Raw genomic sequence first — 27,450 nt, 5'->3', positions numbered from 1 at the left:
ATATTTGTTACTATACATTTTATGTTATGAGCTAAGGAAGCATTTGTATAGTTTGGCAATTCACACCCGAGAAGCAAGTCTCACTCACATAATTTGTTTGACTCAGGTGAATGACTTAGTGTAGTGTCTGATTGGTTTTTAGTTCAAATCAACATTCGGTACTGTGAAAATCCAGATCACGAATTTTCGACGCACATATACCCAATGGAATGCAATTATTGGATTGGACGAATGTGCTTTCACATTCACCAAACACAATCACATTCACCAAACACAAACCCAAACAAATGGGTTGCTCATAGTTTCTTGTAACTTGATAAAAAAATGAATATCATCATATACAGAAACCATAGAAACCTAATAAATACACTGTAGTCTGTATGTGTTTATAAGATTATTTGTACATAATGGAATGGCATATACCAGCATTGAATATGATCATCATTTGTAAGCATCATGAAAATTCACAAAGTACAATGATCTTTAAGAACTTGTCTAGCAAGATCAAGAGCTCCACTCTTCTTGTAAATCAGATGCAGATTAAAAGCCGCCTCTCTACGAAGGTCGCAGTAACCGGGTTTACGATTTTCCATGACATCTGGAGCCTCATTGGGAAGTTTTGGGATTGGATAGTCTTTCTCGCAAATAGCAATCACTTTCTCATAATATAAAGCTGCCAGAGTTACTAATCCAACATGATGGAATGCGCGAGCTATGTTGTACAAGGATTCCTGTATAAGAGCATAGCTTAAACATTGCTTAATTCAAAAAGGTATAAAGAAAGAAACTCATGACTAGAACCAACAAGCTATAGTTTTATATCTGACAAGCTACACGCCTACACCAGTTATTTCAATGTGTTTATTCATTCATTGAACGTGACTCAATGAAAATTTGAATATAGTGAACCCTCAAAAGGAAATATCAGCTGATTGAAATTTTAACCAAATCAGAGTTCATACACCCATATCAGGTTAGAAAGTAGAAACCAACATATACGATGAAAAACTATGATGAGCCAAAATCATGGTGTAAAGAATTAACTTTCCCTAGCTGTCCATCGTGATTTTCGACCATGTATTCAAATTTCAAACATGCACTAAAAATGTGTTAAGTTGTAAACATTTGATAAACTATGATTCTAAATGGAACAAAATTGCTATCCCCGGAAGTTAGAGTTCAGTCGCCAGTGGTGGTGACAACGTTGGATATAGTTCACTAGGGAGTGTATCAAGTGAGAGCAATGTTTATTGTGAGAGATGAGAGCATTAAATCCTGACCGTTTGATATATATATAGCCCCGATTTCTCGAACGTCACGAAAAGCCAAATAACATAATTTTCGTAAAGAATTTTCGCCGATTAATTTGCTAATCTTTACTTAGTGGTAAAAGTTCATTTTACGTAAAACTCTTCAATAACCATTAGTTTCAAAACGCGCGGAATCATTTAACAAAGGTAATCGACATGTCCAAAATTAAAACTTCATAAATAAATAAAATCCGCGGCCACACCCAGGTGTGTAAATAAACCACATTGTAATACTCGTTGATTTGATTACATCAAGAATTCAAAAACTACTTGCAAACTAAACTTTAAAGATAAATCAACGCTCTCATTTCCACCCATGGTCCTGATTACAGTCTGCATAGTGTCCAGCCCACATATTCGAAGGATCTGGCGTTTCTGCTCCCTGTTGAATCTTCGCTTGCATTTCCAGATTCCACTGCTTTAACTCCTCTATGGTCCATTTGAAACCTGGCGGCACATCTGGTACCTCGGGTGCAAGATCCTTGAGTCCCTCATCGAGTCCATACTCGGGTGGTGCCACTGGGCTCATAGGCTCCTCCTTTGGTATCAGAAGTCCCTCCGCAGGGTTACGATACTCCGAATTCACCGAAGGCTCTCTTCCCTCGCCTGGTTCATATATCGGAATCTCCTCTGGATCGGACTCGTTACTTCTTGTTTTAAGGTATTTTGAAAGTTTTCCGCAGTGAGGATGGGTAGAATTTTGTGTGCTAAGATGTTTGAAGTGTGATCTTATCTAGAGTGGAGTATCATTGCCATGATGCTTTGGTTGAAAGTTTTTACTGTTAGATGATCTCTCTGACTGAGGAACTGACGTTTGGTTGTGGTTTTATCAACAAGCAGGTTTGACATCATGCCTCCTAGACAAGACCCAACCAACGCTCAGCTCGCTCAGGCCATGGCTCAATTGGCCCCCAAGTGGTGGCTCAGCAGGCCAATGCTAGTGTTACGATGGCTGCTGCACAAGCTCAGAGAGAGGCTGAAGAACATGCCAGGAGGGCGCAGAGGTTGGAACGGGAGCTGAACCAGGATCAGGTCAGGATGAGAACTGATTTCAATCGGCAAAACCCGCCAAAGTTTGAAGGGGAAGCTGAACCCGAGAAAGCGGATCTTTGGATCCAAGAACTGGAAAAGATTTTTGAGGCTTTGCACACAACTGATGGAGAGAAGGTGAATCTTGCTTGATATAGAAGTCTTGGATTGGCAATTCCGATTTATGAACCAGGCGAGGGAAGCGAGCCTTCGGTGAATTCGGAGTATCGTAACCCTGCGGAGGGACTTCTGATACCAAAGGAGGAGCCTATGAGCCCAGTGGCACCACCCGAGTATGGACTCGATGAGGGACTCAAGGATCTTGCACCCGAGGTACCAGATGTGCCGCCAGGTTTCAAATGGACCATAGAGGAGTTAAAGCAGTGGAATCTGGAAATGCAAGCGAAGATTCAACAGGGAGCAGAAACGCCAGATCCTTCGAATATGTGGGCTGGACACTATGCAGACTGTAATCAGGACCATGGGTGGAAATGAGAGCGTTGATTTATCTTTAAAGTTTAGTTTGCAAGTAGTTTTTGAATTCTTGATGTAATCAAATCAACGAGTATTACAATGTGGTTTATTTACACACCTGGGTGTGGCCGCGGATTTTATTTATTTATGAAGTTTTAATTTTGGACATGTCGATTACCTTTGTTAAATGATTCCGCGCGTTTTGAAACTAATGGTTATTGAAGAGTTTTACGTAAAATGAACTTTTACCACTAAGTAAAGATTAGCAAATTAATCGGCGAAAATTCTTTACGAAAATTATGTTATTTGGCTTTTCGTGACGTTCGAGAAATCGGGGCGTTATATATATATATATATAAACTGTTAGGGGTAATTTTGTTAGTGTAAAATATTGTAAGTGTTCATATGTATGTTCTCTTTGGTTCCACCATTTTCGAGAGAGGCAAAATATATTGTTCCAAAATCTTATGTCCTATTATGATTCATCCTAAACATAGGACAAACCTAGAATAGAACCCATGTCTCATTCCAATCTGTCTACTAAATGCTACCAAGACCGCTGATATTTGGGTTGAGGCAGGTGCGACATTTTCGTATGGTAACAGCTAGCTTCAGTGGCGTATGCTTGCTATGTAATAGGTAGACACCAAGTGTTAACTACAGGTACATAGTTTTGTATTGGTTAAGAACTAGAACAATATATAAATAAAGGTGATGTCTTCCTTTTTCTTATTTTCATTTTTACTATCAATCAAATATTTTCTCAAATGGGCACAAGGAAACACATGAAATATTGAGCTAGACAAACCTGGCTGTTCTCACAGATCCTCAAATTATTGTAGAGGAATGCTAAACCTTGTAAAACACATTGATGCTTATTTTGAAGTCTCAAACCCAATGCCAAGTTGATCAAGGCTGTTCCTGAGAAATATTGATGCATGAAAGTTTACTAATTGCTTGTTCTTGGCTAGGAAAGAACTATGCAAATAGAGCATGAAATGAAAGAACATACCAACACAAAGATTAACCAAAGGATTCTCAGGCAAAAGTTTATAAGCTTCAAGGTATTTCCTTGCGGCATCTTGGTGATGGCTAAATATGGTAAACTGGTGCCCAGAAATGAGGATAGGAGGCACACAATCTGCAAATTTTCCTTGCATACCACGTATAAATTTGTAGTGTCTTGTATCTCGATTTTCCAATCTATCAAACAGGAGAAAAGTAAATGAAAGAAAAACTAGGTCTAACTTTTTCTTTCTATTGCAGCAAAGTAGGGAGCCAAACTAATGTTTGGCCAAGAACCCAGGGTTCCTAGCATCCACATATTTACCTCGAGATAACCTTGTAGTAGCAATTCCAAGCTGCGACACTGTGTGGATACTGCTGAACAATGTATTTTACACAATCAAATCCATGTTTAGGATCTGTGTTGTTGTATGCCATTTCTGTGGAGAACACAAATTTGCTTTGTCAGCAAGATATGCATTTACCATCCCTAGAACAAATTAATTTTCTCTCTTTAAAATAGCACTGACATTATGAGTGGCAATAAGCCAATAACAGAAATATTCAAAGAAATAGATGAGAAAAAACAAACAAATAAGTAACAATAGTTATTTTGATTTCTTGGAAACAGAAAAGCCGGATGCAAATAATCAACAAAAGGAAGAATAAGCCTGTCAGGATTCAGGACTTACGAGCTCCAAGAGATCGAAGCTCCTCTTTCTTCTCAGCAGATAGGGAAGTATGAGCCAATCTTAGAGTGAGATTAATAATCTCCAGTGCTTCCCCATACCTTCGCAAGGATGATAAAGCTTTGCACAACTGTAAAATAATATTTTTGAGTTGCACATTACAAAGGAAAGGGGGTGCAAGAAAGAGAGATAGAAGTACTAACATCAATTATTAGCTGGTGATGTTCCTCAACTTTGAGAAGATTATACCTGGGAGGTTCTTTGTTTTCTTTCTGAGAGTAACCCAAGCAATATTAAAAAAAGGTAGTCAGCACCTTATTGTCCTCAAGACGTTTGTTCTAAAAAGAGAGTATAGACAATACCGACAGATTACCTGAGGCTCATCATCTGAATCATCACTTAGCCAGTCAACTCCAGAGGCTAGTGCCTCAGCCTTTCTTTTCTCCTTCTCCATTGCCTTCTTCTCTAGCAACTTCTTTGCCCTGGAAGCTTTCAACCTGATTATATAAAGCAGTAATAGAAATTATTCACTTTGTAACCAAGAGTCGTGAGTGCAAAGATCATGCAAAAAAAAATCCACTATGTAGATTATTTACTATTAAATTTGTTATGTGAAATCTGCAATGGATTTAAAGAGAATAGTGACCATTGATCTATTTGAAACACATACTAGAATAGAGTTTTTCTCTTTCCTTTTCTATACTTCTTTAAGTATTACCAAGATACAGTGTAATTATTAGAAACATTTTTATACTTTCTTTCCTTATTTACATTAATTAAAACTCATGTAAGCCTATACACAATAGAGTTGTGTGATGCATAAATCATCACTGAATTAAAATACTATTATACAGACTTTTTAACCTTAAGGGTCAACACTAACTGACAACATTCTTTAATATTTTTTATGCTCAGCAGCATTAGATTTAGATGACCAATATTAGAGCAACTGCATACATCAATTTGCCTCATTGACTGAGTGTACATGTGATAGTAGAACTAGAAATATGATTACAATATGAGAAACAACACTCACAGATCAGCAGGTGTAGCTATCGGCCTGAATCCTTGAAATACATTATCCTCTTCTTGAACATCCAGTACCCTGACCCTTTCAACCAGATCTCTCTTGGAGAGGCGCTTTTTTGATTTACCCTTCAGCAGTAAGGACATGTATTGACTTTCTTTTTGTTTTCATTTAAGAAGAAATAATTATAAAAGCAGGAACAGAGAATATATTGGCAGAGAACAAGAACCAGCAAGTTAATAGCCAAAAAATGGAAACAAGATGGCCAAATTTTTGCATATTCATAGAGATATAAACCATTATAGAGCCTGCAGCTAAAAGCGTAAGCTCTCAGAATGTGTCGGTCCTAAACATAATATAAGAGCCTTTATGTTCCACTCGTTCTTTTATTTAAAAACACAGAAGAAGGTTTGAGGTAGCCAGTTTTGTTCATGACTTCATGCTTTAAGCTCAGAGCACTTTAATATGAAAGAATATGTTAGATATAAGAACCACTCCTAGGGCAGCCCCAAACAGGTAAAGCTCTTAGATCAAGTAGGTCCTCAGCTCAAAAGATTCAAAAGAAATTCTCTTAAATAAACCATGAGCAGATCATGAGAAGAAGCCATAGACTCAAATCAATTTACCCGAAATGTAAAGGTAAAAATCACCCTTGATAATATAGTCACTCACATCCAAGCAAATACACGACAAAACAGAGTAAACCATGCACTGCATAACTGCAGTAGCATTGCTCCTTAAACCTTCCTAATGGAAAGAAGGAATCTAGGATCCAAATGACACAAAATTAACTCCACCCAACTTGTAATGCCCCGATTTCTCGAGTGTCACACAGTAACCAACTTTCACAAATAATTTTCGCCGATTTCATTACTTATCTTGATTAGGTGATAAAAGATCATTTTCTCTTTAGAAAACTCTTGAATATCACGTTTTAGAAACCTCATTAATGTTCCTCCGATTTACAACTTTAACCAAAAACAGCGGATTAATGAAAAACGGTTTGAATTAAATTCATGAACGGATTCGAACATAATCTATCACTGTCATAAAACCAACTGTAAATAAAAGAAATGCCGTGTCCACACCCAAGTGTGGAAAAACCACGGTGAAAGTAAACTGTGTACATCAATTAATCAAAGTTTCCATAAAGCTTAACAAAATCAAAGTAAGGTTCTAAAATGAATGCTCGCTCTCATAGGGTCCCCCAGTCATGCCATCACTGTCCCGGTCGCTCTGCAGGGTCGTCCTTTGGTTTCTCGTCCTCAACAGCCTGTCTTCTCTTTCTTGGTCTTGGTCCAACCAAGTTGTTGTGTATCCACCGTGCGCCTCCACCATATCGACGTGGTCCCGTAACTGAAGCATCAGACTCGTCACAGGGCACGAACTCAGCTGGCGACTCCCCGAATCCCTCGTTCTCAAGTTGGTGGAATCTAGCAGGCGGATAGGGCATATCAAATGACTCCCCCTTCAATCGTTCGGACCTCCACCAAGTTTCCGTCCCTGTCCATCCCCATGAAGCTCACATCCCCGACATAGACTTTTCGAGTCCCGGAGGAGTCGGCTCTCCAGGCCCGATCGTCACGCTGACTATCAAGTCTTAGTGTCCAGTGATGGACGTGCGTCGTCGTCGTGGACGTCGTCTACCCCCCAAATAACACATAACACAAAAAGCAGGATCAATGTTGGTCTCGGCCGAACCCAACTTAAAGGGGGTTTGGTGACTTTTTCCTTGGTTGGTTGCTTACGTACATAACAATTTTCCTTGGTAATTTTGTAGCATCTTTATTTGCATTGATCCTGCTTTTTGTGTTATGTGTTATTTGGGGGGTAGATGACGTCCACGACGACGACGCACGTCCATCACTGGACACTGAGACTTGATAGTCAGCGTGACGATCGGGCCTGGAGAGCCGACTCCTCCGGGACTCGAAAAGTCTATGTCGGGGATGTGAGCTTCATGGGGATGGACAGGGACGGAAACTTGGTGGAGGTCCGAACGATTGAAGGGGGAGTCATTTGATATGCCCTATCCGCCTGCTAGATTCCACCAACTTGAGAACGAGGGATTCGGGGAGTCGCCAGCTGAGTTCGTGCCCTGTGACGAGTCTGATGCTTCAATTACGGGACCACGTCGATATGGTGGAGGCGCACGGTGGATACACAACAACTAGGTTGGACCAAGACCAAGAAAGAGAAGACAGGCTGTTGAGGACGAGAAACCAAAGGACGACCCTGCAGAGCGACCGGGACAGTGATGGCATGACTGGGGGACCCTATGAGAGCGAGCATTCATTTTAGAACCTTACTTTGATTTTGTTAAGCTTTATGGAAACTTTGATTAATTGATGTACACAGTTTACTTTCACCGTGGTTTTTCCACACTTGGGTGTGGACACGGCATTTCTTTTATTTACAGTTGGTTTTATGACAGTGATAGATTATGTTCGAATCCGTTCATGAATTTAATTCAAACCGTTTTTCATTAATCCGCTGTTTCTGGTTAAAGTTGTAAATCGGAGGAACATTAATGAGGTTTCTAAAACGTGGTATTCAAGAGTTTTCTAAAGAGAAAATGATCTTTTATCACCTAATCAAGATAAGTAATGAAATCGGCGAAAATTATTTGTGAAAGTTGGTTACTGTGTGACACTCGAGAAATCGGGGCGTTACACAACCTCATCCCTCTTCCTCCTATAAGAACTTCTAAATAAGTAAAATAGATGAGCAAAGAAAGGGCACAATTTAAAATATTTAACCCAGCTACCACTCTTCGGCTCTTAGTTAAGTTGATTTTCAATCCTACCCAGGGATGTTAATCCTGCGCTATAGCGGTGCAATCGCATCGTCGCGCAGCGGAGCGGCCCTTAGCCACCACATCACCTTCTATCATGGAGCGTTTTAGAGTCGTGGCTGTCGCGACCCTGCTTCCACGGCCGAATTCGCAGGCATCGCGACGCTACAGGAATTAGGGTTGCTTTCTTCTTCACAGAAGAGAAGAAGGTTCTAGGAAACCAACACTACCCTCCGAACTTGTTTACGAGGGCTATTAAATGGGGTGTTTAGGGTTTTTTGGTTCTATTAGTTGGGGGGTATTAAAAGTTTTTGGTTCTATTAGTTGGGATATTTTAGGGTTTTTAAGTACTATAATAGAGAACAGACCCTTGAAAGTCATTTTGTGTCATCGTGCGAACGTCAACAAAACAACCTTCCAGCGTCTTCCGGTGACTTCTCTTGCGTCCTTCAGCCTCCTTCTCACTTCTTCCTTCTTCCTCCTTCTTCTCCTCCTTCACGGTAGCGGCCATCCCGCTATAGCATTATTTGGGTTGGCTGGTATTCACGATTGACAAGCGTGATACCACCACAACACTGAAACAAAACTGACATACCTTTCCCTATGCTTTTCCTGAAAACAATATCATATCATATCATATGCATATTGTAATTGGGAAACCATAATATCCTAATCTATCTTCAAACCACGACCTATTCTACCACCACCAGCCAATCATGAGACTGTTGCTAACTATCCTCATGAACCAACTCCTCCCTCTCCTCTTGCCATGTCCCCTAAAACTGTTGGTGATGTGTTATCTCACTCTTGTTGGAGACGAGCTATGTTTGATGAGATGAATTCTCTTTATAACAGTTGCATGTTGTCGTTGGATTTTCACAATCAAAGTTGGGCTTGCTGTTCAAGTTGATCAACTCTAAGGCTCGTTTTGTGGCTAAAGGCTATACATAGTTGTTTACGGTTTTGATTATGGTGACACGTTCTCTCATGTGGCTAAAATTGCCTCAATCAGATCATTCCTATCTATTATAATTTGAGTTAGGCCTAACTGTACCCCAAAAGCTAGCTTAGGGGTGGCGGTTAATCTACCCTTTTTTGCCATATCTCTAGTCAATGTGGGATTTCTCAACACACCCCCTCACGCCCAAGGCTGGACATCTAGAGCGTGAAATTTGCAGGAATGAACATCTGCAAGTGGCCCCATATATGGGTGGTCTCCAATAAATGAATAGGATAGGCTCAGCTACCATGTTAGAGTTTGGGATAGGCATAAACCGACCCCCAAAAGCTAGCTTAGGGGTGAGAGTTGCTCTACCCGTGTTTTAAATTGAGGATCGCAACACGTGTTGTGGTTGCGGAGATCACCGCATCCACGTCAGACTGCAATTGCAGGACTTTCTAAAATCACGCCAGAATCCATTACAGAACCGCATTTAGACCGCAGTGGGGTTCAAGCGACCGCAACGACGTTTTCCAATGAAGAAAATTCATTCTGTTTAACTTAAGATGCAAAAAAAAGAGGATTTATCAGAAACAACCATTCAGGCTTATCCCTATCAGATCTAAAAAGTAAAACCCTATCTTTTTGCTTTAGCTTCTTTCTCTTCTCTTGCTCAGTCTCCCTCTTCTCTGGCCTCTGCTACTCAACTCTCAACCTGCTGATTCTGTGGTCTCTATTTCAACTTGCAACTTCCAAGTTTCCTTCCAAGACTTATTCTTTTCAATCTGGTTCAGGGACTTCACTCTTCAGGTCTTCTCTCATTTTCTGCTTTGAACTTGGTAAGCACAACCCAGCCCCTAACTCTATTTCACTGATCTGTCTGATCTGATGTCTCTGTTTTCAGTTTTTGGTCGGTAACAGAGGAGACTAGGTGAGGAAAACTGAAAAAATTGGAAAATGGTTTTGCTTGTTTTGGGTATATGGTTTTTTTTTATAGGAAAATGTTAATTGTTAGTAAATTAGTACAAATTATCCCTCCTCAGGGTTCGAACCCTGCCCCTTCACCTGCAATTACCCTTAGCTCAACCATGTGAGCTACCCACATCTTTCATTTTCGGTGCTTTTATTATTGTCATTGGGTTTTGGGCATATGTTTTGTCTCCCTTTTGACTTCTTTTAATTTGAGAATTGAATTGATATCACTTGGCTTTGGGTGGGACCGTGATATAAAAGGTATCACAATAATGACATTGGCTAGATATATGGCCAAAACAGTCCGTATAAAGGGTGGAGCAGGCAATGCGGTTGCGGTTGCTGCAGATGCAGGCAATGCGGCTACCACAATGTGTGTTGCGGTCGTTGCGGTGTTCCGTCTAGTCAATTTGGGACTTATCAACACACCTCCTCACACCCAGGGCTAGACATCTGGAGTGTGGAATTCGCAGGAATGAAAATTTGTGGATGGTCTAAATAAACGGGTACAGGATAGGTTTTTATACCATCTTAGAAATCGGTTAGGTATAACTTTACCCCAAAAGCTAGCTTAATCTATAGACCCACTAATATATAGACAATACAATAGTACATGAATCCCAATTAATCTATCATGATATTACAGCAGTATATACAAGAGAATATAATCTAATACTTTAACACTAACTACAGCAACATAAACAGTAAAAACGAAAGTCTGATCTGATGGTTCTTCTTAATCCAATAACTGCAAGGTTAAACCAACAGCCTTCTTAAAGAATGACTATTATCAACCTAAGGCTTCAACTAATAGCAAACAATAGCAATATCCTTTCCATACATTGGGGCAGGGTGCTGGCATATTTTTTTTTACAAAACCAAAATTCAAATCCAAAAATGGATTTACAAGTCCCCAGCTGTTCTTTTGAACAGATGGTAAATTTTTTGTAGATCTAGTTGAAATCATTTAATTTATCAATTTATAACATTCTGAAAGAAAGCACAAGATGTGGACTTAGCATGCATGTACATGGAAGTGTCTATGTTTGTATGAGAGAGAGAGAGAGAGAGGGTTCACATTTAAATTTTAGTTTCTCAAATATTACCTTTTGTCTAAGAGTTGAAACATACAGTGATTCACGTATCAAAGGGAAAATCGCATCCACAAAATCATCAAGCATCCCTTTATTTTGATATATGTTGCCAAGTTTCAGTTTTATTTTTACATCAGTCCACCATCTATTTGACTTCACAGAATGTGCTTCAGAAGACTCTGCATGTAGCTAAAATTAAAATCTCCAAGGAAGAATTTCAATCACAAAGAAAGTGAATTTTTTTGGAAGTACCAGAATCCTGTGGAGGAGACAACAAGGAGATGGCTTCATCTTCTTTCGCTTCTTCAAGCAGAAGGGAAGCCAAATTTAAGCGTACATCAACATCATCTTGTAGTGTTTCTAGAGCTGAAACAATTTCATTTAGCGACTGATGAATATGAGTATGAAAAATACACGTAAAAGACTAAAGACCTATCCAGGCACAACAAGAATCAGAAATCAATGAGAAAAAGGAGTATTGCATGGCCAGCGCATGATTTAAACTTCTGATAAAGTATCATTTGCCCAACATCCAATTCTTTTTAAAAATAAAACCTTGCCTTTGGAAAAATAGAGAATTGCTTGTAATCTTTCTTTCAAGGATAGGTAACATCTAGCAATTTTCAGATACAGATGATCCTGCAAGAAAGAAATTCAATATCAATATCATACTTTCCTGATAACATAATGACTATCGTTGAGATCCCACATCAACTAGAGATAACACGGACATAGAACTAAAGGCGTTAGCAATCCTCACCTTACGAGCTAGCTTTTGAGATAATGTTAGGTCTAGCCCGAATTCTAAGAACTATATTGAAAGACACAAAAAAATAGAGTTCTGTACTAGCTAAAAAGTATCACACAACCAGAAGGAACAAAAATAAATCAAATAAATAAAATAGAAAATAGTGGAGTATTTCATCTAATTCATATAAGCAATACGATTCTTCTAACATACCCTCTTAAAAGACTTCACCAAAATATGGGAAAAACACAAAGGGAAAGACAAACTACAAAATCATGGCATTCATGAACTCCAAAGCAGTAATGAGTGGAAAGCAAAATAATCTATTGAAATAGATCTCAATAGTCAGTGTTACGAAACATTGAGCTTCATCTCTGTTTATACGAAGATATGATGACATGATCAGCAAGAAACCTATAAAACATTCATAAATACTCCATATCACTACCCCTCAAGCCACAGCATACAGAAGCTTTTAGCTTGTAAAATAGAGAACTCATACACAACAAAAAGGCAAATTTTGACTATTACAAAAAAGATACAATACATCCATTCTATGCCAGAAATTTGGCAACCAGCAGTCAATCCCTAGTGTCCTTGATAGACAGCTACCAGAGGTCTGCAACCTGCTAATCCTAGCAGCCAGCTCTTTCCTGACCTTCTCTCAGCTTCCTCTCAGTTACATGACATGTCTAGTCTTCTTTAACTCCCACACCATGTCAACACATAACCCAGCAACAAACCCTAAGGGGGCGTTTGGTAAAAGGTATGAAATTATATTCCCGGGAATGCTATATTCCTAGGTACAATTTACTCCACGGTAAGTTATGTAAATGTGTTTGGTAGATTGTTTAATTCAAAAAAATTAAAATTGAAAAAATTTGAAACACATGTGAAAATTGTAGAAATGGGAAGTTATTTTCAAATGTAACTTCCATTCCCGTGGGAATATAACATAGCCATCTTTTACCTTGGGAATAGAAATGAGACAAAGTGTGTAATCAACTTTCCTGGGAATAAATTATGCCCGGGAATATTTTTACAAAACTTCTACCAAATACTGGAATACAACATTCCCACACAGACTTTCCAGGGAATGTTTTTGGATACCTTCTAGCAAACGCCCCCTAACGAAGGACAATAAACAAAACACGAGATCTTTACCAAATCACACAAGTAAGAAAGTCTTGTAAGAAGCCAATTTTGTGCCTGAGCCATTTGCTTCTTGTGACTATTTAGGCTAGAAACCACAATATCCGTAAGTGACATCCAAATGACCAAGACACAATCAGATATCCAACTTCTATAAACCAGTTATTGACAGAAAAGAAAAAAGAATAGTATATTGATGCTCAGGCTGAAGTTGCAGAAATTGCATTTTTTATTCCCTTTCAGAAAACTAAATAAAGGGTACTTGAGGTACAGTGCCCCTCTATTAGCCTTCTTTTTTTAAGCGAAGAGGGAGTTTTGACTCTAGGATCTTCTCAGCACAAAGTATCTATTTCCAATTTTCCACCCATGCAATAGAGTTTAAATGAGACTCGAAAAAACACGTCTGAAATGTCTCGGAAGTATAAAATGAAGGAAATATTTCAAAAAAATACTGTAATGATATTTGTGATCACGTCCGGAAAATGTCTCGGAGTGCTTGACAATTGACATCACTAATTTGAGAGTTCTTTGTGAACATACACAAATGATTATTTCTACTGTTATCTATGAAATTAATTTATAGGTTGTGTCAATTGAGCTATAGAAGGGCGTGGAAATGTTGACAACATTTTTAAAGACCCTGTGTGTACAGCTCAATATCAGATTGCAAGAGAAAAATATTAAAAGTTGACTACCCAAATAACTACCAATATAAATAAATAAAAGAAGAGAACTACAATAGATAGGAGTGAATTAACATACATTTTCGTTTCCACACGGTCGTTCCAACATCAGATAATAATTCAATGCAGAATTATAATGTTCAAGAGCCATTAATGAGTCCGCAACCTCAGTGACCAAGTCAGAATGCTCCCTTGCATTCTCTGGTTTCAAATCATTGAAGAAACCCTGTTAACCATGTGAATAAATTTAAGTACTACATAAAAATTATGCAAAACCAAAAGAAAGGTCCATCCATAAACTGCAATTGCATGACTTGGACACATCTACTTGCATTTCACCATTCTATTTACTGAAGCTAATTAGAAACAGAAAAACAGTTATAAAAAAACTGATGATATACTACTAGCGACCTGTGGAGTGAAGAGGGGGTCGTCGTGTTGTGAGTGCAAAGACAAATAACCTAAACTTCCTTTCTTTAGTTTTAGAAAGTAAAAGATTATATATTATATAACAAAGGACTAGAAGTGTAATATAAAAAAATAAATTGAAACAAGATGGAAAAGTTCTTCATAACATAGAATAATCAGCACAAAATTACATATAATCTCCTTTTAAATTCAAAAGGGTTATACTAGACTGATATAGTAACATATTATCATGGATAATATTAAGCAACAAGCTTTGTTACCTGTAATTTGACAAGTACAAAGGAAAGAATGCATAAAATGAAGGAGGGGAAATTAAAGCTAACTGAGAAAGTTCCAATTTGGAAACTCATTCATAGATACCATCAAATATCAATAAATCTAAAACGATATTCTAAGGTTCAAGCAAGGTTAAAAATGTCAACAATCAAGTAAAACACAGTTAATTTATTTATAAATACGCATGCAACACACCTGTGCCGTCTCCATGTTTCCAAGATGAATATGGCAGATTCCAGCTTTAATTTTCAAACTCAAAGGAAACTCTTTTCCTGAATTTACCATTTGAGCATGTTCAAAATACTGAAGCGCTTTGTCATAGGCCTTAGTTTCCATCAATATGGCACCCAGTAGATCAAGTACACTTGCATTTTCTCCATCAGGTTGAGTCTTAAGATAGTCTTCAAGAATGCCAACTGCGCATTCAACTTTACCACACTTTTGGTAGAACTAACAGATAGCAGAATAAATTCAATTAAACATTGAAAATCAACCACAAAATATAATCAAAATAAAATATGACCGTTCCTCATGAACAGTATATCTCTAAATCATTATTCCAGCTGAGGAAAAACTGGTTTTGTCAATGATAAATGCTGGCATATGTACATCATATTTTTTCATATGGCCCCCCACTTTAAGGATGCAAGCTCCACCTCTGATCAGGGGTGCTAATGATTGATATAGGCCATATGACATTGAAATACAAACTTGTACATAAAGTTTAGCAAGCAATTCAATTTACAGAACATTAAATGTGTCTTCATATCAAATCTGGATCATAGTCACCGCAAAGGACCAACCTTAGCTGCTGCTTTTAGTGCATCAACATTTTCATGACAAAGTTGATATAATTGTTCACATTCCATAGCAGCTTTTTGATAGTCTTGAAGTTCAACATAGAGCATTGCACGATGACTTCTAAGAGTCATATCTTTGGGATCTGCTGTTATTGCTTTTGATAGACAAAAACTAGCTTGGCCAATATAACCACGTTCTCTGCATTTGAAAATGGTTGTCAACTCATTAACTAAACTATTTATTTCATATATAAAAGCATTATTTAAATGAATGTATGCTTGAACTCAGTTTAACTAAAAACAGTGACAAACTCCAATAACAACATCATAACCCTTTTATCCCATTAGTTATTGTTGGTTAGATTGACCAAACGTCAACTTACTGACAAATCAATTAAATCTAAATATTAGGGCTCGTTTGGCAGTCAGCATCAGAGTTGTTAATAGTGCGCTATAGTGACCTGATAGCAAAGAAGTGGAGTGGACTAGAGTGGCCCATGGCTTCTAGTCAAACTAAATAAGGAAACAAACTAACAAACTACAACAATAAGATAACAATGAATAATGACAGGATAAAATCCAATCCTAACAAAATTTGACCAAAACATATAACATAATTTCAACACAGCAGTGTAATCAAATCGCGATTGTGGACCATCGCGGTGAGCCAAAAATCCGCTATTTCGGCCGCTATTTGGCGGTGAATAGCGGAAATAGCGCGCTATAGCGGGCAATAGCGGTGTCGCGATTAGCCAAAAATCCGCTACGCTATAGCGGCATAGCGCCGCTATTTGATAACACTGACACATAGCATAATAAAGGATAAACTGTACTATCCTTCTCAAGAGACTTGTCCACCACCTTCTCCCTAACAAAAAACAGATCAAGTTCCATGTGCTTTATGCGAGAATGAAGGACCGGATTGTGGCTGAGAGCAACTGTACTCTGATGAGCGGATAAAATTACAGAAGTTGCAAGAGAAACCTGCAGTTCCTTGAGAAGAGAATGTTACAATAGAAGTTCTGCAGCTGCGAGTGCTAAACTTCGACATTCAGTTTCAGCACTAGAGCGAGCAACAGGTTGATATTTTTTGGACCACCAATAAAAAAGATATCGACCAAGAAATACACAAGATCCCGATGTAGAGCGTCATTCATCTGGATCTGATGTCCAATCAGCATCACAAAAAGCATGGATAGGCATAGGAGATGGTGATGATGAAGCAGTAATAGAATTAGGGAGGCCCAACTCAACCCAAAAGCTAGATCAAGACTTGAGGGTTGCTCTACCCTTTATAAGCACTTGCTTGGCCACATCTCTAGCCAATGTGTGACTCTAACACACCCCCTCACGCTCAGGGATGGACATCTGGAGCGTGGAATGAACATCAACGGGTAGCCCAAATATGGGAGGTCTCCACAACAAATGGATCTAGGACAGGCTCTGATACCATATTAGAATTCGAGAGGCCTAACTCAACCCAAAAGCTAGCTCAAGAGTTGAGGGTTGCTCTACCCTTTATATATGTAGACGGCATAATTATCAGATCCAGATGAATGTCACTCTACAAGAGACACTGAAATCCATTCTTTTAGATGAGCAAATAAGGATTGCATTTATCGAATCTAAAACCGACTCTGAGAAGAGTCATTGTGAGACGTTTCATACCAAGACCTAGGAGTCCTTTTAAGGCCATAAAGGGCTTTATTCAACACAGGCGTGTCAAGCGCGTGAAAGCGGGCAATTGCGGTGGTGAGAGGTCTCCCGCGAAGGCAGCGGCAGTAGCAGCGCGGATAGCGATTGCGTTTGCCCAGTTGCTTTAGCGGCCAAAGTCGCAACCGTCTCAACGCTATTTTGCTACTATGGGAATTAGGGTTTTTTTCAAAGAAAAGAAGGTTCATATAGTCAAAAATGCCCTTGGAATTAGAACGGCGGTATAAGTTGAGGTTATTTTTTGTTTTTTGGTTCTATTAGATGAGGGTATTATTGGTTTTCAGGTTCAAATAGTTGGGGTATTATTGCTATTACGATTATTATAACCTAGAGGGGCCCTAAAAAACAAAACACACAGCTGCCTTCCACCCTTCTTCTCCCTTAGACCCTTATTCCTGCACCTCCGCCACTAGGACCACCTTCGGACACCTTCAAGCGTCTTCCAATAACTTCTTCGGCGTCGTCTAGCCTTCTTCATCCTTCTTCCTCCTCCTTCTTCCTCCTCCTTCTTCCTCCTTCTTCTTCCTCCTCCTCTCTCCTCCTTCCTCCTTCTTCCTCCTCCTTCTTTAGTGTAGTGGCCATCACGCTATGTGCTATACCGCTATTGCATTTTTTGGGTCGGCCGCTATCCAAGATTGACAAGCCTGATTCAACTTACAAACAAGTTGTTTCTTTGAAATTTCAAAACCGGTGGCAGGCAGGCACAAGTAAACTTCTAGAAGATCGTTTAGGCAGGCGTGGTTTACAACAACTTATTGAAGAGGCCAACCATGTGGGAGAGCAAGAGTTAAAATAGCATGGATTTTAATGGGCTTAATAAAGACACGCGAAAAGGTCTTGGCAAAATCAAAGCCAGTTTACATATGAAAGCTATTGGTTACAAGGTAAGCTTTATACTTGGTAATAGAATCATCGGCATTCGCCTTTACATAAAACACCCATTTACATTCAATAGCAAACCTACTAGAAGGAAGAGATACCAAAGTCAAGGTCTCCATAGCAATGCTAAGTGTCTAGCATAGGTAGTGATAGTGTGCCCGGCAACAGTTGGACGATGGTGGTGGAAGGTGTCAGGTGGTGCTGGTGAAGAGTGACTAGTGGGGACGTTGACGGGGATGGGGAAGGTGTCGATCGTTGGTGGTGGAAGGTTTATGACAGCAGTGACAACTATGGAAGGCGTTGGGCGGCGGTGGAAGTGGTGATGAAGGGTGTTGGTAGTGGTTGAGGAGGGAGTTAAGTGTAAACGACGCATGGTGTCGAGCAATTGTGTTGGTGGAGGAGGGTGTCAGGCAACGGTGGTAATGATGGAGGGTGAGGGTAAGAAGGAAAAATAGGAGCCTATCCTATCTTACTCAATTCTAAATCAGCTCCCTCCTCATGATAAAAATTGTACTGGTGAGCTAGATAGGATAAGCCAACAAAATAAGTTGATCCTATCTTATTGGTTCAACAAATACTGAACTAAACTAAAGATAGAATAGCTTATCTTACTTTGTCCTCTTTATCCTGACCATCAAACAAGGTATTAAAAACGCTGACAAACACCAATGAGATAAATATAAAAAAAGGGTAGCACGGTGCATCAAAGCTTCCGCCTTCCGCTATGCGCAGGGTCCAAGGAAGGATCCAACCATTTGGTCTATTGTACGCAACCTCCCTGTTTTTACACAAGAGGTTGTTTCCATGACTTGAACCTGTGACCTCAGTCATATGGCAACAAACTTTTGCCGCAGTGTCAAGGCTCCCCTGCTCCCCTTCTAAATATAGTGAAGATGTATTTTAGAATGGAAACGAAGTTAATTCTGAACCATACTCTCCATTAAGACACTACATATGTAGGTCATGTATTTCAAGAGTGCACTACGTGATGCAATTTGATCCTCTTTCATCATTAGTGTGAAAATATAATGTCATGAACTAAATACTTCTAGAAGAATAACTTCACACAAATAAAGATGGCAAAAGAAATAGGTAATCATTCGCACATGGAGTGGGGAAAAAGTTGTTTCCAAAGAGATGAATCTTTCAGACTCAACTTTTTAGGCTCTCCTTCTAAACATGGCGGTGAAGTATTTTAGAACCGAAAATGAAGTTAATTATGAACCACACTCTCGATTAAGAAACTAATATGTAGGTCATGTATTTTAAGGTGCACGACTTGATGCAATTTGATTCTCTTTCACCATTAGTGTGAGAATGTAAGTTCATGCGTAGAATACTTCCGGAAGAATAACTTCACACAAATAAAGATGGCAAAAGAAATAGGTAATCATCTCACATGGACCAGGTAAAAAGTTGTTTCCAAAGCGATGAATCCTTCGGAGTCAAGTGAGCAGCAATCATGTAAAACCCCATAGCTTTTTTGTAATCTCCACGTGAATTATAGACAAGTCCAAGAGTGTGATACGCATCCTGCAAATTGGGTGCCAGCCTAACAACTTCATGCAGCACAGCTATAGCCTGCAAATAAAAGGGGGTAAAGCCAATAGAGCAAAGCAAAGCATAACAAAGTCACAAAAGCTAATGCAATAGTGAAGTCCATGATGTATATCAAGCTTAAGCAGACATAGAAAGCGTGCAGAATAAGAAGTATTTAACAACCAGCTCTAATTCCACCACACATTGACAATTTCCCTTTGTTATTTTGACAGTTTAGACAATAAAAAATGGGTAGTATTAGAAAGCCGTTCAATAGACAGGAATGCAACTTCCAGCTGATGTGTTTTTGCTAGAGGCAACCTCGTCTCTTCAAAAGTAAGACATAATGTGTTTAGAAGTGAGTGAGTGCGAGTATGTAATCAACTGGATGAACGTGATTTTTAACATTGTCTTGAGTAGGAAGGTTTTGAGTGACAAAGCAGGGTAAAAATACAAATTTATATATACACACATACACCAAGCCAACAGAAGCAACTAATACCCCACACATTGCATAGGTAATCATGTGCTCAAAATGCTAAGGTACTTTTATTGTAAAAGAAGTAATGTTGGTCAAAGAACATGACTATCCACCAAATTTTTCCTCCACGTGCTTGAGAACTGTGACAGCAATTAGCAAATAATGTAGATACTATCGCACGGCCATGAACGAATAATGTACCTTGTCATAATGGCCACATGCATAGTGAAGTGTGGCATCACCCAACATTCGTGTTAGCTTTGGGTCGAGTTTTTTCTTTGATCCTTTTCGCCTACCTCTTTTTTTAGGCTCCATCTGGAAAAAAAACAATATTGAAAAGGTGTCATGAAATTTATGTTAAAAATAAAAGATCCAAGTAAATACAAATCTTGTAGCTGAAAATGCTTAGTTTCACACTTCCGTCTACATCCTTTGAATATGAATAAGAAATTAAATGACCAAACGTTTACAGAGAAAGAGGTGTAAAAGTAAAATGGTGAAGACATATTTAAAACAGGAAATTCAAGAAAAGGAACAAGAGGGTTAAAAATTAAAGAATGCAGCAAAGCTATCTTACATTCTAAAAGTGAAAACTTCCAAGAAACAGCTATGAGCAAAAAGATGTAATTAGCATGAATATAAATCTCAATTTTTCTTGTGAATGTCCACTTCCTTCTTTGCTGAAGTCTAAAAATCTATGTTTCTCAATCTCAAATTTTAAAGGTCCATTGAAGGGGGTTACAAGTTTGTAGTTTTTAGTTTTCAAATGCAAATTTCTGAACAAAATGGGTCAGCAAAATTATGCAATAATAGTTTTTAACTCAATTGCAAAACAACTTTTTCATCCTAGTTTAAAAAGTGACATAACCCCATGTTAGAAATAAAATATAAAACTATTTACGTGTCACCGAACAACTTAAACTTTCGCGATAGTTGATTCACCATATATTAACATAGTATCCTGAACAGGGCCTAAATGAACTATAGAAATGTTATCAACTTCTTTCAGGAAACTAATAGCAACTAAAAAGAATAGAAGAAATGAAATAAATCTACTATGCAATCTGACCTAATGACCAAACTACCAACTAACTTATAACAGATATACACATCGTATAAAGACTTTCTCATCATGATATTGCACAAATGTTAGTGATCATACCTTCCTTGATCTCTTGTGCGGCCTCGAATACATTGTTTCCATTATCTCAGCAAAGCATGCACCAGAAACATCATCTTCCCTACATTCACAGAGAAATCATGTTTGAACAAAAATTAAACTAACTCTTTGGCATTAGGGTTTAACCAATTAGAGAGAGATGAAGTTACTAGTACCGCTGGCATTGTTCAAGTGCATTTTGTTTGTTGCCGACGAGAGATTCGTACTTATCAACAACGTCGAAAGGGCTGATCCCGTCTTTGAATCTGAATTCCCCTTCCCCCTCTCCCTCCTCCTCTTCTTCTTCTTCTTCATCCACATCATCTTCTTCCTCTACTGCAGTTTCTTCTCCTCCTTCTACATAATGATCTTCTTCTTCTTCCATTCTTCCATTCACTTCGTCATCAAGGTCACTACCCATCATCAAATGCTTCTCTCTCTCTCTCTCAGCTATATGATCACTTTCAGTCAAGGTAGACGATGACGGTTAAACGATTGGCACGTAGCTGTGGTAACCTGAAAACGACGAGAAGAAGACGATGGAGTTCAATAGAATTGGGGATTCCTCTCCCTCTTCCTGTTCTTGGTTCCTCTTCACTTTTCTCTTCTGGTGTTTGCGACGGCGGAGGATCCCAAAGCCTGCGGTGGTGGTGGTCCGAGGAAGATCACGTGCTTGTTCGATAGGAGGAAGGAGGTTCGATTACAGGAAAGCAATTCGCAATGGTGGTTCAGACTTGCGGCGGCGCTTGACGGCGTGGTGAGGAGAAGGAGATTGCACTGGTGTTTCTGGGTGTATTTAATTAGGGTGACATGTAATTTGGGTGGATATAATTTCACACTCTATGATCATTGAGAATGCAGTTGGAATTTCATATAATTGAAACTCCGCTAATCAAAAAAACAATTTAATACGGAGTAATAATAATAATTGAAACTCCAACCAATCCTTTCGTCTTTAAAAATTTTTATTATTCTCACTCTCATACTATTTAAGCTAATTATATCAATTGTCAATTATTTATGTTTCTATTCATCTTCTTCTCAACTTGCGTTGTCAATTATTTATATAATATTCAAGCTTTTTTTCATACATGGTTTGTCTACCCTCTACTCAATTCACTATTTTAATTTTAGGATAAAGACGAATCACTTACACAGTGTAACACATGGTACCAATTGCCCCCTCTGTCCTCTTATCAATTTACCGGCCATTTTAATTTCAGGAGAAAGAAGAAGCATTAGCAGGTTCAATGACCATCTCTCTTGAATGCTCAAAACATGGATCATACTGGAAACACCAAGAAGAATTAAATTAAAGCTCTGCTACTAATTAATTAGTATAGAAAAGAAATTCTTCTATCTTGATTTTGTCCCCCAAATAGTTTGATTTTTTTTTTTACTGCATTCAACCCTCAAATATGGCTTCTAATCATAAGTTTTTTTCACTTTTAGAATTATGTTATTGCCAAATTTAGGTTTCGTGAGGAGTGATATAGAGTGGTTGATGAAATGAAGCCTGATCAGTTTCAGCAGACAATAAAACCATATGGTTTGATGATCGTTGCAACGTACTTACGGAGGTGTTTGAGCAAAACTCCAAAGCAACAATATGGGTTTTATTCAAATAGGATTGAGTTTTATTCAAATCTTTGTCTTTGAGTATTGATATGATGATCTTTTTTCATTTTTCATACTTAATTTCTTCATCAAAACATGTATATATGCTACTATTATATATATATATATGATGCATTCCCTTCATAGTGCTTTGATATTATTTGGATTTTAAATTTTGTTGCCCAAAATTAAAAGTAATGACTCATGAATAAACATAGAATTAAAATATCAGTACATTACATTTTGATATTTGGAGTATTTTGTGTCGCAAATGACTATTTCTCTATAATATATCTAAAAGAAGAGTTTGATTGTGTATTTTGACTTATATGCTCACCTTTTTTTTCTTTCAGTAAATAATTATACTCAAATTTTTATGGACCAAATGCACTATAGGGTTGCCATGGGAGCTTACTATGTTTTGGTATGTTTGATACTAAGTCAATTGTTATTTTTTTTTTTTGCTTATAGCAATCTTGGTTTACAAATTCATCTTAAGTCAAGGATATGATTCTTTTCTATTACTCCATTTTCTTACTTCTCTTTTGATATTTATTTCTTTCCCGATTGGCGATTTCGGGAGCGTATCAAGTGAGAACAATGTTTATTGTTGTGAGAGATGAGAGCATTAAATCGTGACAATTTCATTAAATCGTGACCATTATATTTTAATCTTGATCATTGATCTTAGATCAAATTGTCACGATTTAATGCTCTCATCTCTCACAATAAACATTGTTCTCACTTGATTCACTCCCTAGAGATTTCAATATATATATATATATATATATATATATATATATATAGTTTTTTTTTCATATGCAAGGGTTATGTCAAGGCATGAATTGTCTCATATTCTATTGTTGTAAAACGATTTCATGTCTTATGAAATTTTTTAATAAATATAAAATAACAGTAAGAATATATATCATTTCAACATCTATTTGAACCTACAAGTGGTTCACTTAAAAAAGTTGTGATAGAACTTATCTAAATTTACCAAATCAGTTTTATAATGAAGATTCTCTTAGAGAAATAGAAATACGGGCTCCTTAAATTTAAATTACATAGTTGATCGATGACATCAAGTGTTATATTATTCATATGATTTAAGGGACAAAATATTATTACAAGAGTTCGTGTGAGATGGATAAAGGAAAACATAATATAATCGAACAAGAATTCATGTATTCGGCGAAGTTCTTAAAATCTTGATATTTAATAGGATATCTAAAATATTGTATGCATCTGAAAATAGGAATATTAATTATGTTACTCCTGAACATTAATCCACTCATAGGAAGGCACAATGGTAAAAGATTAATCATCAAACATATAGAAGAATGGATAATAATAGATGAAAAATACTATTGTCGCTATAGGTTATAGCACGAGCTTTATTCACTTCCGCCTTAGGGCGAAAGCATTAGTAAAAGGCTAATCCGCTCTTAAAGCACTGTAGAAGCGGAATTCAAAAATATTTAGAGGATTATAAGAATTTCTCTTATTCCTTTCCCTTACGAGTGTTTCGACACGAAACCCTGGAATGTACGAATGATCGTTTTCGATTCTCGGAAGTTTTCCGAAACTGGATCCCTGATAGCTCAAGAACCTTAAAATAAACGGTCGATGAAGATTTTTTCTATTCGGAGCTTCAAACGAAGATTCCACACGCGTACACCTATTTCTTTCGAGTTTTCCAATCTTTCTTCAGAAAGAAGTTTTCTCATCCGATATCAACTGCAAAAAGTAGTTTTTCGGGTAAAATCGATTTACACCGACTTTGGATCATTTGCTTAAATTTCAAGAAACCTGTTTTGAGTTCTGGAATTCTGTCGCCAGAACCTATCTTAGAATTCACAGAGGAATGCACAGGAAAAATCGGAATCGCAAATTTTCATTTTCCCGCGTTTTCCATCTCCTATAAATAGGAGAAAAACTCAAAAATCCTCACCATTTCACCCATGGAGGCCGCGGCTTGGAGAGGAGAAGGAGGAGGGTAGATTTTTTCCGATTCTTGCCTGATCGTCGCACTGACAGTTGCTATACGTAGGCCTCGAGGTACTGATGCTATTCCTTACCTCTGATCGTCAATTCTGTTGCTTTTCTCTATGTCTTTCTGTGCTCAAAGTTTTGAGCTTTTTGTAAAAGTGTTCAAATAGCTTGATTTCAGTGTCTAAACTTATTGCCTACATGCCCAAGAGCATGAATATCCAGTTGTTTTCTGCTGAATCTCGCTGAATCGCCGCGGAGCTTCAATTCTGTGAAAATACCCATTTTCTGACCAAAGCTTCGTTCTTTGGATTAAAAACTCTCGACTGAGCTTGGTATCAGTAGGATTAGTTGTCATAAACGTCGTTAGGGACAACCCCATCAAATTTGTTTTTCGAAATTCTGACTTTGAGCTTTCGGGCTAAAAACACTGACAAAAATACCCCTGTGTTAGTTTTCGACCCGATAATTTTTCTGAGAGTTTCCCTGGCCTAGATATCGCCTAAGAATACCTAGGAATTAAAATAGATCGAAGAAAAAGTTCGGGAAACCCTATTTTGATAGTGGCCGAAACTTGTTTGCTATGGTACCGTGTCCAAAAATAATTTTTGGGTCTCTATGACCTGAGCTATAGCGTAGCTCTTTCGATTGTCGAAATTTTGGCTTTGGTTTCGTGTCATTCCGAGCTCTGTAGCTCGAGTTATGCGCATTTTAGCGAAAACATGTCTTATTGTCCATTTGTGCCTAAATGTCGAACTCTAGAGCTTCGAAAGCTTCTTTTCGGGTTTTGATAGTGTTATTAGTTGTTTTGTTTCTTAGCGATTAAGCAATGATACTTTGCTTAAGGTTTGGAACGAGTTGAGCTGAGGAAAGAGACTTTGGAACAATTGGTAAGGTTTCACAACTGAGGAGGACGCCCGGGGAACTTGCTGGGTTCGAGAGCTTTATTTTGGATTGGACTGGGATGTTGAGCTTGGATGAAGAAATTAGCTAAGGTAAGGGTAACTCAGTTTTAGCGCGTCTTTGAGTCTTGCCTGCTTTTACCGCACTGCCTGCGTTTGAGATGAAGATGTTTATATTGATTGGCATTGGATTATGATTATTGTGCTGAACTGGGAAAATGTTTTCTGGAGGCTTCGGCCGAGTGAACTTATTGAGACGTGTGTCTCCGTTTTGTGAGAGGCTTTGGCCGTTTACTGGTTTCCGTCATTACTGCTTTCTAGTGGATATGACATGATTATGTTTTATAGCACTGAATTATTGTTTCATCGCTAAATAGAGCTTGATGTGTTTGTGCAAATGTTGTGATTATGAATAACATGTGATTATGTTGATTTGATTATTGAATTTGAGATTGTTGTTTGAGTGACTACTGAGTTGGATGAGATGTTTTGACTTGCTTGAAGTGGGAGTGGATATTTTCACATGATTGTCCCGTCTTTCGAGGCGTTATCAAGTGGTAGTGGAGTGGATATTTTCACATGACTATCCCGTCTTTCGGGGCGTTATCTAGTGGTAGTGGAGTGGATATTTTCACATGACTATCCCGTCTTTCGAGGCGTTATAAAGTGGCAATGAGGTGGGTGTGGTCCCGCGGGATTGTCCCATCTTTCGAGATGTTCTAAAGTGGCGATGAGGTGGGTGTGGTCCCACGTGATTGTCCCGTCTTTCGAGGCGTTATAAAGTGGCAATGAGGTGGGTGTGGTCCCGCGGGATTGTCCCATCTTTCGAGATGTTCTAAAGTGGCGATGAGGTGGGTGTGGTCCCACGCGATTGTCCCGTCCGTAGTGGCGCTAAGCGACGATGAGGTGGGTGTGGTCCCGCGTGATTGTCCCGTCTTGCGAGACGTTATCAAGTGGTAGTGGAGTGGATATTTTTACATGACTATCCCGTCCTTCGAGGCGTTACTTAGTGACAGTTGAGTGGATATTTTCACAGGACTGTCCCGTCTTGCGAGACGTTATTGTTTGATTGATATTGTTGAGGATTGTCGATATCTGATTTGACGTTATATTGATGAAGTTTTTGATATCTGGATTAACTTAAGTTGCTAGTTTATTTACCATGCTAGGTAATTATATTTGAATAGCATGATTTTCTCCTTTCATATGTGGTAATGGCATGGAGTTAACCCTTTCTATTTGCTACTTGTTGTTTGGGCGCTTAACGCTATTAGGCGACGGAGAATCTTCGATGGAGCTTGACCTTCGTACGAGTCGGAGAGGAGAACTTGAAGAACTGTGGAAGACTTGAAGAATAAAGTCGGGTGTAGAGTTAGGGCCTTGAGTTAGAGATCTAACCATTATTGGTTTAAGCTTGCATAACGATTTTAGAAATTTATATTTGGGGTTTCGGGTACTCGCCTTGTTCAAGGCTCGATGTAAATCTCTTTGTAGTTGGGAGTATGCATGACATGTTTTGGAAATACATTTCAAAAGAAAAAAAATATACTTGTGTTTATACATTCTTTTGGAAAATATTGCATATTCACCTTATCATATTGTTACCGTAACCCCTGAAATTCGGGGCGTTACAGTCCGCATCAAAGAGACTTCAAGAGCCTAACGTGATGATGAAGGAGTATGTTGCAGACCCGGCCATTACAATTCCTGCATTTAGGGCTTTCAAACTTGTTGTTTTGTTCAATT

The 27,450-nt window shown here is 38.3% G+C and overlaps 1 protein-coding gene across 1 annotated transcript; it reads right to left on the bottom strand.

Moving 5' to 3' along the window:
- Nucleotides 1-292: 292 nt before the first annotated feature.
- Nucleotides 293-22,036, bottom strand: LOC130734588 (uncharacterized). Its single transcript, XM_057587068.1, has 18 exons — nt 21,370-22,036; nt 21,197-21,275; nt 20,236-20,349; nt 19,414-19,595; nt 15,426-15,621; nt 14,818-15,072; nt 13,997-14,143; nt 11,895-11,973; nt 11,587-11,700; nt 11,347-11,513; nt 5,544-5,662; nt 4,881-5,004; nt 4,711-4,779; nt 4,511-4,637; nt 4,144-4,258; nt 3,826-4,016; nt 3,622-3,734; nt 293-731 (listed from the first exon to the last, which is right to left on the bottom strand). Exons 1-18 carry the CDS (start codon nt 21,615-21,617, stop codon nt 465-467), a joined length of 2,706 nt encoding a protein of 901 aa, XP_057443051.1. The 5' UTR covers nt 21,618-22,036; the 3' UTR covers nt 293-464.
- Nucleotides 22,037-27,450: the final 5,414 nt, after the last annotated feature.

The sequence above is a fragment of the Lotus japonicus genome, chromosome 1 (genome assembly GCF_012489685.1).
Source record: "Lotus japonicus ecotype B-129 chromosome 1, LjGifu_v1.2".
In the NCBI taxonomy this organism is placed as follows: domain Eukaryota; kingdom Viridiplantae; phylum Streptophyta; class Magnoliopsida; order Fabales; family Fabaceae; genus Lotus; species Lotus japonicus.
Note: the sequence above shows the minus strand (reverse complement) of the source record. Positions and strands in the feature narration are given on the sequence as shown.